Source organism: Panthera pardus, unplaced genomic scaffold (assembly GCF_024362965.1).
Source record: "Panthera pardus isolate Hobbes unplaced genomic scaffold, ASM2436296v1 HiC_scaffold_8, whole genome shotgun sequence".
Classification (NCBI taxonomy): domain Eukaryota; kingdom Metazoa; phylum Chordata; class Mammalia; order Carnivora; family Felidae; genus Panthera; species Panthera pardus.
Genome location: NW_026527013.1, coordinates 146,749,838 through 146,764,291, shown reverse-complemented (window position 1 = coordinate 146,764,291; position 14,454 = coordinate 146,749,838). Strand labels below are relative to the sequence as shown.

Below are 14,454 nucleotides of genomic sequence, written 5' to 3'. Positions count from 1 at the left end.
GATGTCAGGAAGGCTTGCATGTGGCTTGGATAGTAGAGGGTGGGGTTCTCTCAGCTTCCTTTTTGGTGTTTGCAGTTTTGATGTTAAAGACCCCACTGCTTCTGCCTGCTGCAGCCTGCCTAGTCTACGGGGAGGGGAGGAAAGGGACCCCGGGGAGCCTAGTGCCTCCTGAAGCCTGGTGGCTGGTGGTGGCCACTCAGGACTGGGGCGGGGTGTCGGCTTTGCCAGGCTGGCCGCCAGGCTGCTTTCTCGTGACATCCAGAGCCAAGTCACAGGTGACTGTGGTGTTGGAGGCCTGGGGAGGTTCCAAGCCTGCGGAGTCTAACGCCGTAGCCATGAATGGGAGAGCGGACTTCCCGACAAAGAAGCTTGCCCACCAGTGACCTGGGTAGGCCTCGGGGGGACCAGGGTGGTGAAGGATGGCTTCCCCAGGATATTCTGCACTTCCGCAGGAGCTGTTACTGGAAGTGGAACCCAGGCAGTGGCGGTAACAGTCGTGGGTGGCTATGAGCAAGCCGCGATAGGGGGTGGCTTCCTTGCTGTCGTTTGTGGGCTGGTGGAAACCTTGGCAGCGACCCCTCCCGGGCCTCGGCATGTGGTCATGGGTGGTGAGGATGGTGATGGGGGCGCTAGGCCACAGAACCAATTTGCAAAGGAGACCAGGGAAAACCGCTGCACAACTGAGATGCCCACAGGGCTCCGCTTTCTGTTTAATGCAGACAGAGTTGACTTTTAAAATTTTTTTTTAATGTTTATTTGTTTTTGACACAGAGAGCACGAGTGGGGGAGGAGGGTTGGGGGGGGGGGAGGGAGGGAGGCCGATAGACACAGAATCCAAAGGAGCCTCCAGGCTCTGAGCTGTCAGCACAGAGCCTGACACAGGGCTCGAACTCACAAACCACGAGATCATGACCTGAGCTGAAGTCCGATGCTTAACCGACTGAGCCACCCAGGCGCCCCAGACAGAGTTGATTTTCAGTGTTTGCAACTAAGAACCCTGGTTTCTACAGCGAAATAAGTCGGGTGGAGGAGCAGATTAGGAGGTTGAATAGCATGCTCCCCAAAAGATGTGTTCAAACCCTAATCCCCAGTACTTGGTGTCAGCCAATGTGACTTGATTTGGAAACAGGGTCTCTGCAGATATAATCAAGTTAAGATCATACTGGGTTAGGTCATACTAGATTCGGGTGAGCCCTGAATCCACTGACTAGTGTCCTTATAAAAGGCCAGACACACAGGGAGGAAGGCCATGTGATGCCGGGGCCATAAATTGGGGGGATAGAACTATAAGCCAAGGAATACCAAAGACTGCCACAAAGAAGCAAAGGGAGATGCTTCCTGAGTCCTTCAGAAGGGAGTGTGGCCCTGCCGATTTTGGATTTCTAGCCTCCAAAGCCACGAGAGAATACATTTATGTTTAAGCCACCCAGTTTGTGGTCATTTGATACAGCAGCCTTGGGAAAAGAATACACGCTTCATTCAAGGTACCCTGAGTCCGTGGAAAGATTCAGTTCTGTGAACTGGGTGAGTGGCTGACTGTGTTCTCTACCGTGGAGATTTGACACAGGTCTCTGTTTGCTGAGCCTTGAGGGGGGGATGTTAGTGGGCGGCCCCTAAAAGACCACATGATAGTTAGCCCCGGTCCCAAGTCCCTTTAGTTAGATGATTCCGATTAGCATGCTGATCCGGCCGTCCATTACGGTATTGTACCCACCTTTGTTCCGAGAAATGAAATCCTACTCTTCCCCCTACTACCCGAAGAACCTGGCTTCCATGCCCACTGAAATCAGTATTATCTCCTGTGAGCATTCCCGGCCAATGAAAAACAGCCACACCAGTCTCTTAGAATATGCTATTAGTCTCCTCAACAGTATCCCCAATTTAATCAAATCTAAGGCACCATCAATGATAAGACACACTATTACTTTACGAACTACTTAGAAAAAAAAAACACTGTCAAAGTTTGACCTGTAATAACTTATAATGCATCTGCATTTCACAGGCATGAAAAGATGTGCATCTTAGAACTCATGGAACACAGTATTTCTCAAAGCCTTGGTGAAACAAGTGTCATTTGAACTCAGAATTCTCAGGAAAACAAAAGCGTGAGGGAGCAGATTATCCATGATAAACCATTCTACCCCTTGTGTCTCTCTGAGGTTTTGGAGTTCTTCCTATTCGTTATTCCAGGGCATTTCTGGCAACTTAACTTTATTTAGTGTGGACTAACGTTGAGTGCAGGTTTCAGTTCACCAACTAAGAAAACGATGAGAACCCAGCTGCTTTAGGTCAGCATATTGAACCCAAAATCTCTGATACGCATACCCGTAGTGACCGATTCAGCCTGATATGATCATCCCTCCTTGATCTGGCACCCTCCTGTCATATAACCAGACATCCTTGCTCGGGTTATTACAGGTATTTCTTAGGGTGTAAGCCTTCTCCTGGGCCAGACTCTGTATTTGTCTTTCTGGAGCATACTGGGTCTGACTGTTGTTACAGGTTTGGAAAAAGTGAAGAGTCCTAGAGACGATGAGGAAATGTGGCTTTCTGTGTCCCTGAGCTCACGTGAGCCTCTTTACGAGTTTTCAGGCAAGGTGGCAACTGCATCATCAAACAGAATAGCAGTTGAGTATAGGCAGGCGAGCACCATTCCGGATTGAGACTTAGAAAAAAAAATTTTTTTAACATTTTATTTATTTTTGAGAGACAGTGCTCAAGCGGGTTAGGGGCAGAGAGAGAGGGAGACATAGAGTCTGAAGCAGGCTCCAGGCTCTGAGCTGTCAGAGAGCCAGATGAGGGGCTCGAACCCACAGACTGTGAGATCATGACCTGAGCTGACGTCGGACGCTTAACTGAGCCACCCAGGTGCCCTGCAGACTGAGACTTAATGGAAACTGTGACTCATCTGCATCCTCTCATATGTCGCCATTTCAGTTGTCAAGGTCCTATTTTCACCTAAGAGACTTGGTGAAGAATTAAACTAACATTGGGGTACCGGGTGCCTTAATCGGTTAAATGTCCGGTTTCAGCTCAGGTCATGATGTCGCTGTTCATGAGTTCGAGCTCCGCTTAGGTCTCTGTGCTGACAGCTCAGAGCCTGGAGCCTGCCTCAGATTCTGTGTCTCCCTCGCTCTCTGCCCCTCCCCTGCTCATACTTTGTGTGTGTGTGTGTCTGTGTGTGTGCATGTGTGTGTCTGTGTGTGTGCACGTGTGTGTGTGTCTGTGTCTCTCTCTCTCTCAAATAAATAAAACATTAAAAAAAAAAGAAACTAACATTGTAATTTGGCAACTCGTGGGATCAAACTTTCACATTTGTCTTTTGGTTTTCTCTGTTCTTCAGCTGCAAACAATAAGAGATTCCTTTACTGTAGCCTCAGAAATTTCAGTCTGTGCTTTCATAGGAGGATTTAGAAATTAGAGCTTCTCTTTTTTTTTTTTTTTTTTTTTTTTAAGTAAGCAAGCTCTATGCCTGCTGTAAGGCTTGAACTCAGAACCCCCAAGATCAAGGGTCGTGGGATCTACCGACTGAGCCAGCCAGGCACCCCTGTTAATTCTCCTTCTTTAAGCCAGTTTTCACTGGTAGTGATTTTTGTCTCTCCCAGGGTACATGTGGCAACATCTAAAGATATTTTTAGCTGTCACAGCTGGGGAGGGATGTGTGTATATGTTACTTGCATCTGGTGGATAGATACCAGGGATGTTGTTAAATATCCTGTAATGCATAGGATACCCTCCTATAACCAATAAATATCCTGCCCAAAATGTCAGTAGTTCTAGGCTGAAGAAACCCCATCTTAAGCTACTCACCACAGTGAGAAGTCACCACCCTATCCCACGTCCCTTGGTCCCTCAAATATGCTTCTATTCCCTTCAGCAATCTCAGCTCTTTTGCCAAAAAAGTACCATGACATGATCAACGATAAGGAGCACCGTTATTTTATGACGGTGAAGGAAGCAGCACTGGCAAACCATAATGGCACTTTGATCTTCAACACGCCCTTTTATGTGTGCCCTTCATGGGCACTTCATTCTAGATGACGGGATAATGTAGCTGCTTCTCCGCAGGGTGCCACAGGATACTAGAGCCACGCCCCCTCATACTTGCAGGTTCTCCCTTAGGCCCCAAGTAGACCCAATCCCCAATCCTTGAAGTCCTCTTGCCTGCAACCACTTCTGATGCACATTTCTGCTTTTCAGCAGCACAGTTGTGTCTGTGTGCGTGTGCACACGCACGTGTAAGATACGGTGGGTTCCTGTGTAGCTTGGGGGGGAACTGGGATTGCTGGAGACCACGTTTACGACTACTTTTTTCTCACTTAAAAATTTTTTTTCCTCAATGTTTACTTACTGATTTTTATTATAAAATTGTTTTTAATGTTTATTTTTGAGAGGGAGGGAGAGACAGAATGTGAGTGGGGGAGGGGCAGAGAGAGAGAGGGGGACACAGAATCGGAAGCAGGCTCCAGGCTCTGAGCTGTCAGCACAGAGCCCAGTGCAAGGCTCAAACTCATGAACTGTGAGATCATGACCTGAGCCGAAGTCGGACGCTTAACTGACTGAGCCACCCAGGAGTCCCTAGTCTTTTTTCTTAATGTAAACTCTAACCCCAACGTAGCACTTGAACTCCTGGCCCTGAGATCAAGAGTCACATGCTCTACCGACTGAGCCAGCCAGGTGCCTCCATAATACAGTGTTGAACCATCCTCTTTTCATCGCCACTGTGAGTAACTTTGTACAGCAGACTGTTATCCATTCTGTCTGGATTACTGTCCTGGCCTTTTTCTCCCCGCTTCCGCTCATTCTCCCTTCCAGTCCACAGCCCTCGAAGTAGCAAGTGTGTTTCCTTTTCCAGCCACCCTATAAACCTTCTTTGCTTACAACCTTCCGTGGCTTCACTTTGCACTTAGAATAAAATCCAAAATCTTTATTTTGGTTTCTAAGGGTGATCAAGTCTTCCCTTTTGTTTTTTTTTTAAAGTGTTTATTTATTTTGAGAGAGAGCGAGAGAAAGAGCACATGCTTGAGCAGGGAAGGGGCAGAGGAGAGAGGGAGGGAGAATCTCAAGCAGGCTCCACACTCAGCACCGTGAGATCATGACTTGAGCTGATATGATCGGATGCTCAGCTGACCAAGCCACCCACACGCTCCAAGAGAGCCTTCTTTTATTCTCAAAAATTAATGCTTTGGACAGTAAGTTACTGGCCCTTTACCTGTACGGCCCTGATTTTCTTTACATTTTTTTTTTTAACATTTATTTATTATTGAGAGAGAGAAGAGAGAGACAGAGCGTGAGCAGGGGAGGGGTAGAGAGAGAGGGGGAGACACAGACTCTGAAGCAGGCTCCAGGCTCTGAGCTGTCAGCACAGAGCCCACATGGGGCTCTATCTCAACGAACCACGAGATCATGACCTGAATGGAAGTCGGACGCCCAACCGACTGAGCCTCCCAGGCGTCCCTGGAAGGCCCTGATTTTCTGGACCTTGCTCCCTGACCCCCTGAGTCACTAACCCCCGCTCACATCTCCTCTTACCTTTCGTCCCTGCTTTGGGGCCTTTGAAGGTTCTGTTCTTCTGCCTTCTGTTTTCCACACAGTTTTCTCCTTGTCATCCTTCAAGTCTTAGCAAAATGGGCATCTGAGATGGCTTTCGTCACTTTTTTTTTTTTTTTTTTTTTTTAAGGAATCTTTATACCTCATGTGGGGCTTGAATCCACAAGCCCCAGATCAAGAGTCGCATGCTCCACCCCCCCCTTCTCACCTCTCTACCTAAACAGCCTCTATCTCTGTTCTCTGCACCATTTTCTTGCTCACTTCTTCCATAGATTCTCCAGAATTTGATGGCTTTTTTTTTTTTTTAATTTATTTTGAGAGAGTGAGAGACCAGGGGAGGGGCAGAGAGAGGGGGAAATAGAATCCCAGGCAGGCTCTGTGCTGTCAGCACAGAGCCCAGTGCAGGGCTCCAACTCACAAACCACGAGACCGTGACCTGAGCCGAAACCAAGGGTGGGATGCTTAACCAACTGAGCCACCCAGGAGCCCCCAGAATTTGGTGTTTGTTCTGTCCACTTGTTTATCGTTAATTTCTGGCTTGTCCATCAGAATGTAAGCTCCCTGAGGGTATGGATTATGTGTGTTTTCTTCACCAGTGTGTCCTGGGGCCCGCACGCCACAGTTCCCTTAATGAATAATATGTTAAACAGAAGAGTAAAATTCACCAGGCCTTCCCTCCCTGACCTCCTGGTAAGGGTAAGCTGCCTTGCAGAACAGAGTCAGACGGTCCGTCGTTCTCTTCCTTGCACGTCTCACAGCTGTACTTAGACGGCCATTTGTGTAATGTCACTATTGTCAGTTTCTCCTAGATTATACTTCCATGAGAACGGAGGCACATCTCTCTTGCCATGCCCACAACAAGGCAGTTCAGGAGGCATGAGTCTGCGGAGTCTCGCGGAGGCTCATGTGCCTGCGAGCTGGGGAGAGGGAGGAGGAGGGGACCTTGGCTCTGTGGTGGCACAGTGAAAACAGGAAGGGCACGTGCGCGGCTCACGCAGGCCTCCCCGTGCAGGGTGATTAGGTGGCCCGGTCTTTCTCTTCTGCAGAATTTCCCTGGACTTCCTCTGCTTCACTCTTGTTGTCCTTAGAGGTTTCTTAAACTTCAGCAAATCTGGGTACGTGGAGGACCCAGGCCTTCAGCCAAGGCACATGGCTGGGATGGCAGCAAGGCCTCTGGATCCCCGGGAAGACTTGGAGGAGTGTGGAGAGGAACACTTGCAGCTGATGCCCTAACTTCTTTCTGTGTTGTCTTTGTAAACAGATGTCCTGACCACTACTGGCTCAAAGACCACAGTAAAAAGTATAAACTCAGGCAACCCCGACGCAGCATTAACACAGGGTGGTGAAAGTCTAGTTGAAAACACAAAGACGATGATGGCCACGACGACCACGACGGCCACGACGGCCACGACCACGACGACCACGGTTCCACCATCTCCTGAGGAAATGAAGCCGTCACCCACCACGTCAGCCGTGGTCACCAAAATCCCATCTACGGCACCCAACAACTCACCCGCTGCCCGGTCTCTAGCCCCGACGCAGAAAGACACAGCTGCCACTCCCAGTAACAAAGAGGGGGTGTTAACCGGCCCCCCGACAGCTCCTGATCCACCAGCCAGTAAGTCCGTGAAGCCCGACACCACACAGGGCCAGCCAGCCGGATCTGGAGCCCAGAGTAGCACCAGTGTTCCCACTGACCACACGACCACACAGGGCACGGGGCCTCTGCCGCCACTGGTTAGCCCCACCCGTGCCACACCTGCTCCTTCCACGGCCACCCCAGCAAGCCCTCACCAACCAGCTGCGACTGCTACTTTGAAGCCCCCGGGGGACTCTTCCAAGGCACCAGACAAAGTCTCTGCGGCTTCAAGTACTTTAGGCACCAAGACCAGTCCCGACTCCACATTACAAGGGGCGCCTACCACGCCAAGTAAGTGATGTGCCCCCCCCCCCCCCCCCCCCCAGGAAGAAACTTCTGAATGCTTATATTCCATACAGTTGCTCAGCTGGAAGATAGAATTCATGCTGAGGGTTACACACTGTGACTACACCACCTTCATTCAGGCCTGGGGTCCCCTTCAATGACAAGCAGAGGCCAACAATGCTGTGTTGTTCTGATGAGAGCTCGGGGTTTTGGCCTGCTCGGTTGAGCGCATAAACAAGCCAACAGTCTATTCGTGGGTAAGACTTGGGCGGTTGGTTGCAGGGTGGAGGGAGCGTTGAAAGTAGTTCAGAGCAGCGGTGCCTGGGAGACTCAGTCTGTTAAACGTCTGACTTCGGCTCAGGTCACGATCTCACGATTCGTGGGTTTGAGCCCCGCACTGGGCTCTGTGCTGACAGCTCGGAGCCCGGAGCCTGCTTTGGATTGTGTCTCGCTCGCTCTCTGCCCCTCCCCCGCTCACACTCTGTCTCTCTCTCTCTCAAAAATAAAACAAACATGAAAGAAAAAAGAAAAAGCAGGACTCCAGAACAGTGTTCCTCACATGCGTCTGATAGCATTTACAGTAGGAAATACATTTTAATTTTACACCACGATCTGGGACACGAAAATATAACACACATATAACAACACATGTAACTGATAACAAAAGTTTCACGTATCAGGGCTTATCCTTGCTGTATGGGATACGTCCTAATAATTTTCTACTCCATCCCATTCCTTTATTCCTTTTTAAAAGTGCTGATCTTGGGGCGCCTGGGTGGCTCAGTCGGTTAAGCGTCCGACTTCGGCTCAGGTCATGATCTCGCGGTCCGTGAGTTCGAGCCCCGCGTCGGGCTCTGGGTTGACAGCTCAGAGCCTGGAGCCTGTTTCAGATTCTGTGTCTCCCTCTCTCTCTGACCCTCCCCCGTTCATGCTCTGTCTCTCCCTGTCTCAAAAATAAATAAACATTAAAAATTTAAAAAAAAAAAAAAAAAAAAAAGTGCTGATCTTAACCCAGTAAGTAAATTTTAAAACTCACTGATGGATCATGAGCCTCAAGGTCATGACCCATAGCAGATCTATTGAACCAGAACTTCTGAGTGTGAACCTGAGGGTCTGCATTGTCCAGGACTTCCTCGGTAATCGGGATGCACGCTGCTGTTGCCACTGTGGTGGTGCTGTCCTGCTGTAAGAGCAAGGGCTCTGAGTTAGGGATGCCGGGATTTACATCCCCGTTGCGTCTCCCTGTTGTGTCGTGTCGTCTTCTTTTTTTTAAGTTTACTTCTTTATTTCGGGAGAGAGAGAGAGACAGAGAATTCCAAGTAGACTTTGCACTGGCAGCGTGGAGCCTGGCATAGGCTCGAACACATAAACTGCAATCATGACCTGAGCGGAAACCTTGAGTCAGTCACTTAACCAACTGAACCACCCACATGCCCCATATTGTGCCACTTCTTAACACTGTGACCTTGGGCAAATCATCAAGCCCCTCTGAGCCTCAGTTTTCTTTTTCTTTCTCTCTTTCTTTCTTTCTCTTTCTCTCTCTTTCTTTCTTTCTTTCTTTCTTTCTTTCTTTCTTTCTTTCTTTCTTTCTTTCTTTCTCTTCTCTCTTTCTTTCCTTTTCCTTTCTTTTTTTTTCCTTTCTTCCTGTCTTTCTTAAATTAAAACATTTTTTTTCACTTTTACTTAGAGGGCAGGGAGGGGTAGAGACAGGAGAGAAGAATCCCAAGGAATCCCAAGCAGGCTCCACAGTGTCGGCACAGAGCCCCATGTGGGGCTCAAACCCACAAAACCGCGAGATCATGACCTGACCCGAAATCAAGTGTTGGGCGCCCAACTGAGCCATCCAGGCACCCCTGAATTTTTTTTAATGTTTATTTATTTTTGAGAGAAAGAGACAGTGTGAGCAGGGGCGGGGCAGAGAGAGAAAGAGGGAGACGGAATCCGAAGCAGGCTCCAGGCTCTGAGCTGCCAGCACAGAGCCCGACACGGGGCTCAAACCCACCAGCCGTGAGATCATGCATGACCTGAGCCGAAGTCGGGCACTTCACCACCTGAGCCACCCAGGAGCCACTCAGTTTCTTTATTTATAAAATAGGTTAATTATGGTACCTTCTTCGTAGGGCATGGTGAGGATTAACTAAGAGAGTAATTCGGAAGCACTCAGTACGGTCCCTCAGATGGAGTGAGTCCTCATTTAGTATTAGCTGTTGCTGCTGAGACCATTGCCATTGTGACTGCTTTCATGAGGCCTCACCCTGGCTCATTCAGTCTCACCCATCCTGGACTATGTTATGAGAATGGACTTCAGGTGTTTACTTCTTCCTCATAGCCTTGCTCATTACTCCAGCTTGTAGTCTAGGTGGGAGATAAGATCAAAGAACCTTAGGGAGCTAAGAACAAGAAAGACTGTCCTCTTAAAGGTTCCACTTATTTATATTTTTTACTTTTAAAAAAAGTTTTATTAATTTTAGTAATCTCTACACTCAACGTGGGACTCGAACTCACGACCCCGCAATCAAGAGTTGCACACTCTTCGGACTGAGCCAGCCAGGCGCCTCCCACTCATCTTTTCTCATGGCATTTGCTTTCCAATTACAGCATCATCTGTTGCCTCACAAGGAAATCATGAGCACTCCAGCAAGGTGCCAGCTGTCACTGGGACCTCTTCCTCCGCCACTGGGACCTCTTCCTCCGCCACTGGGACCTCTTCCTCCGCCACTGGGACCTCTTCCTCCGCCACTGGGATCTCTTCCTCCACCACTGGGACCTCTTCCTCCACCACTGGGACCTCTTCCTCCACCACTGGGACCTCTTCCTCCGTCCCTGGGACCTCTTCCTCTTCCTCGGGACCTGTGGCCACATCTACTGTTATGAGACCTGGAAGCTTTCGCACTCACTTGGCTCCAACTACCCGCCAAGTCTCCAGCACATCGTCTCCTGCCTTGACTCATAGGGATGATGGGGTGCTGCCAGCAGCGGTGGGACAGGTAAGAGAGACCAGACTCAGATGGGAGGGGGCTCTAAGAGGTATTTCTAGTCTTCCTTATAGCCCAGGGCCCCTGGCGAGGACTGTTAGAAGTAGGCAGCCATCCACCCCCTCTGCCTCGCTTTGCCGGACAGCCAGGCACACACCTGGCTCTGTAACTGGCCAGCCCAGCTTGCCAGAAACTCCTTCCTTTGTGTCACCCACTCAGGGGGAGGGAGAGAGGGAGGGAGGAATTAGTGATGAGACCCTGCCAGGCTGAGCCAGAATCTGAATCTCAATGGCTTCTTCTAGATACAATGCGGACATCCCGAAAATCAAACTGAGAGGATGCTCATCCTGAACTTCACGAAAACCAGCCCCTGTGTGAGTACCCTGCTAATCCAGGCTGCACCCTGAACTACACCCCCAAACTGTGGTTTAGCGGCAGGGTCAGAGAAGGTAGAAGGGAATGGTGTGTTCCTTTTCCTGCCCTTGTTTTTTTCCTAGTGGGAAGTGGCCCCTTCCAGCTTACAGAGGGACAAAGTGAAGTTCAGATTCCTCTAAGTCAAGTCCCATGGGGCTGCTGTCAGGCCAGAAGAAGTACCCAGGTCTCCTGGACTTGCACTGTGTAATTGTTCACATGTTCTCAGAGTCTGGAGACCTCAGTCCTAGTTCCTGTTTGCCTTTCGTTCAGGCTGTGATTTAATTAAGTTGATCTCTTTGGTCTTCAGAGGCTCAGTCTGCCTGCCTAACTTTTCCTGCTCTCATAGTCTGTGGTTTTATATTTGCTGGCCCATGTATTAATCTGATGGCCTCAGTGGTCGAACAGCAAGGAGATAATCTCCCTCTGGTCTGAGCAGTCAGTTCCGAAGCATCAGGGAGCCATTGCCAGCACTCAGGGTGGTGTGTGTGTGCTGGGGTGGGGGTGTCAGCTTGCGCATGACTCCATTTTCATGAAAGGGCGTGTCCTACCAGCCCAGATGGCTGCTCCCTTCTGCTGGCACCTGGGAGTGCAGCTGATGGGTGGCTCACTGCTGCCCTCTCCTGGTCAGTGACTGTTTTTGCAAACACCCCCTAGAATTAAGACACGCTGTCTAGAAGATGAGAAGGTGGGTTTACAACATTTTAATACCACCTGTATTTTTTCAGTCATTTTATTTTGGGTGTTCGTTTTGCTGGGATTTTCCAAGTGAATTTTACAGAGCATGCATTTAGACTGGAGTTTGAAAGGGAGCGGTGCTGCCCTGGCCTTGGGTTATTGGACAAGGCAGGAATCCCACCGATGCATACCCAGCCATTCTCAGGCCCTCTTTTTTGCTAAAACTTGCCAGGTTGTACGATTGGCTGGGAGAAGCATTTTTTCCCCCGTGTGCTGTAAAAGGAGGGTTGGAAGCCCTGGATCCCTACCTGGTGTGAGGCTGAGGGATCGGGAAGCCTAGGAAATCCCAGGTAGAAACCTAAGGATGGTTTGTGGGGGTCCTGAGGTGAGCCATACCAAGAGTCCTTTTCTTTATCCGTCTCCATACCTTATTCCGAAATCAGGTCAGAGAAATGCCAGCTTGGTGTGCCTCTAGATGACATGGCAGGACCTGGTAAAAACTGTCCACACTTTGCTTCCTCACCCTCAGCCCTAAAGCCATGTCAGCCATGCTCTGTCTGTTTAGAGACACAGGACTTCCTTCCAAGATGTCTCCATGTGCCTCTTCAAGATCTCCCACAGTGCCCTGTTCAGTGACAGCCTTGCCTTTTTCCCTGTCAGCCTGTTTATGGCTTCATGGACAGAATCTTAGTTTAGGGAAGGGCGTGCATCTTTCAACTTTGGGATAGATATCCTTGGGCTGAGAGCTGGGGCTTCACCTCCTGAGGTCTTTGAACTGGGCATCAACGCCTGGAAGGTTGACAGAGGGCTGGAGTCTTCCCCACTGGCTGGGGGCTGGGGGTAGGGAGGGGTGGCAGTGGTTGCTGGGAAGGACCTCCACAGTTCCTTCTAGAGCAATGATAAGGGCATCAGATCATGACCCCTGAAGAACTCTGAGAGAGAAAGGGGGTAGTTAGGTGAAAGGTATTGGTCAGCCATAGACAAGATAAACAGGGTGAGGGGACCCGGGGAGGAGATTCGCACGAGTCAGGGAAGGCAGGGACTGGCCCAGCTCGGCACCTAACCTCTGACTCCTTCCGGGCCTGCAAGTGGTCCCAGTTGAGGGAATAGAGAAATAGGTTCACACCAGGCAAATGCATTCTCCAGACCTTGGGTCCGACGGGCAGCCCCCAAAACCTAGGGTGTTGTTCTGATCTTTGAGGAATCACTTGTGGTCTCCCTGCAATAGGAGACGAACTTTTCGGATGACAAACTGGTCACACTACTGTGCAGAGCAGCAAAAGCCACCTTCAACCCACCTCAAGATCGGTGCCATATACGGCTGGCACCTATTCCCGAGACCCAGGCAGTGGCAATCAAAGAAATCGCTATCCAGAGTGAGTTGAGGGGAGGGGGTGCTGAGGCCTAAGGGGGGTGGGAATGGGGCAGGGGGTGACAGCTTAGGAGCCATGAGGATGGGTCAGGGCTGGTCCTTCCTCAGTACCCTAAGAAGGGTCGCGCCAAGAGAGACAGCACCCAGGAGACTGAGGTACAGCATGTCCTCTTGGGGCCCTGTGTCCATCCCTCGCACATCACTCTGAGCTGGACCACTAGAAACGTCTCTCCTCCCCACAGCAAACCTCCTGCCCAGGGACGTGTATGAGTTGCTGAAAGACAAATGGGACGAGCTGCAAGAGGTAAGCGGGCTCCTCCCGTGTGCTGGGGCGGAAGCCTGTCCCTCGGAAGTCTACAGTTACTCTGCTCCGCAGCGCTTCTCGCTGTAGAGGGACCTCCCGCTTGCAAGCAGCTGGAAGACGGGAGGATTAGAGAGGGGACAGCTGGGTGACGGAATAGGTCCCCCAGCAAACGCCAAGCAGGAGAGATCGTAACTGACCGGGAGTGACCCACGTTCTGTTTTCTGCCACATAACCTCCTCCTTCCTGGCAGGTGGGAGTCAGTAACATGAAGCTTGGGGACCAAGGGCCACCCGAAGAGACGGAGGACCGGTTCAGCATGCCCCTCATCATCACCATCGTCTGTATGGCCTCCTTCCTGCTCCTCGTCGCTGCCCTCTATGGCTGCTGCCACCAGCGCCTCTCCCAGAGGAAAGACCAGGTGAGGACTTCACTCCCCTCGCCAGGGAAGCAGGCCAGTTCACCAGATGACTTCACCCCGTCACCCCCATATTAGAGGAGAGTGAGGGGGCCGTGGACCCTTTCGGACAGGCAGAGACCCTCCCTTACAGGAACCGCAAAGTTACAGGGAAATGAAAGAATCATGCGGGGGAAGGGAGGATCGCGGCTGCGGAGTCCAGACTTGGGGTAAAGCCCCGGCTCTGCCTGTTACCCACGTGGCCATGGGTACTTCCTGGAACCTCTAAGGTCCGGTTCTCATCTGCGCGTGGGGAGAACGGTCACCTTGCGGAGCTGCTGAGGGTTCCCTGAAAGAAGTGGACCTAGGCCCACGTGTCTGACGTCTGACAGGAGGCTCTTTTACCCGCCTTCGTCAGATTCCCCTCGTGACGGCCCCACCCAGACACGTAGTCCTCAACCCTGGCTGCACACTATGGGGCCAGTTAGAGAAATTCGCATGCCGGCCTCCTCACACGCCAGTTGAGACAATCTGGATCTGAATGTTTGTTCAAAGCTTCCCAGGTGACTCGACCGTGTGACCTAGGTTGTACCTCGGGTAAAGACGAGAGAAGAGCACGGGCTCCAGGTGGCTCCTATCTGTGGCCGAGACGGCTGTAGGTGGCGCCGCACCCATCTTGCCGGGGCTTGGAGAGGTCCTGGGTCACCCGGCCTGATGAAAGTCATTTCCAGCCCTTCCCGATTCAGTACAATGGGTGGGGTGAGGCAGGTGCCTGGAGAGTAAGGTTTGGGGGGAAGGAATGGAGGAGAGCGATCAGAGGACTCTGCAAAACAGAGTCCGTGTCCG

At 50.7% G+C, this 14,454-nt stretch overlaps 1 protein-coding gene across 1 annotated transcript in view; it reads left to right on the top strand.

Moving 5' to 3' along the window:
• The window catches only part of PODXL (podocalyxin like), a 53,106-nt gene that overhangs the window by 34,360 nt on the left and 4,292 nt on the right, over nt 1-14,454 (top strand). The window contains exons 2-7 of the mRNA XM_019452773.2: nt 6,812-7,480; nt 10,073-10,461; nt 10,752-10,823; nt 12,767-12,914; nt 13,153-13,214; nt 13,465-13,632. Coding sequence (XP_019308318.2) covers nt 6,812-7,480; nt 10,073-10,461; nt 10,752-10,823; nt 12,767-12,914; nt 13,153-13,214; nt 13,465-13,632 — 1,508 coding nt within the window. The remainder of the gene's footprint in view (nt 1-6,811; nt 7,481-10,072; nt 10,462-10,751; nt 10,824-12,766; nt 12,915-13,152; nt 13,215-13,464; nt 13,633-14,454) is intronic.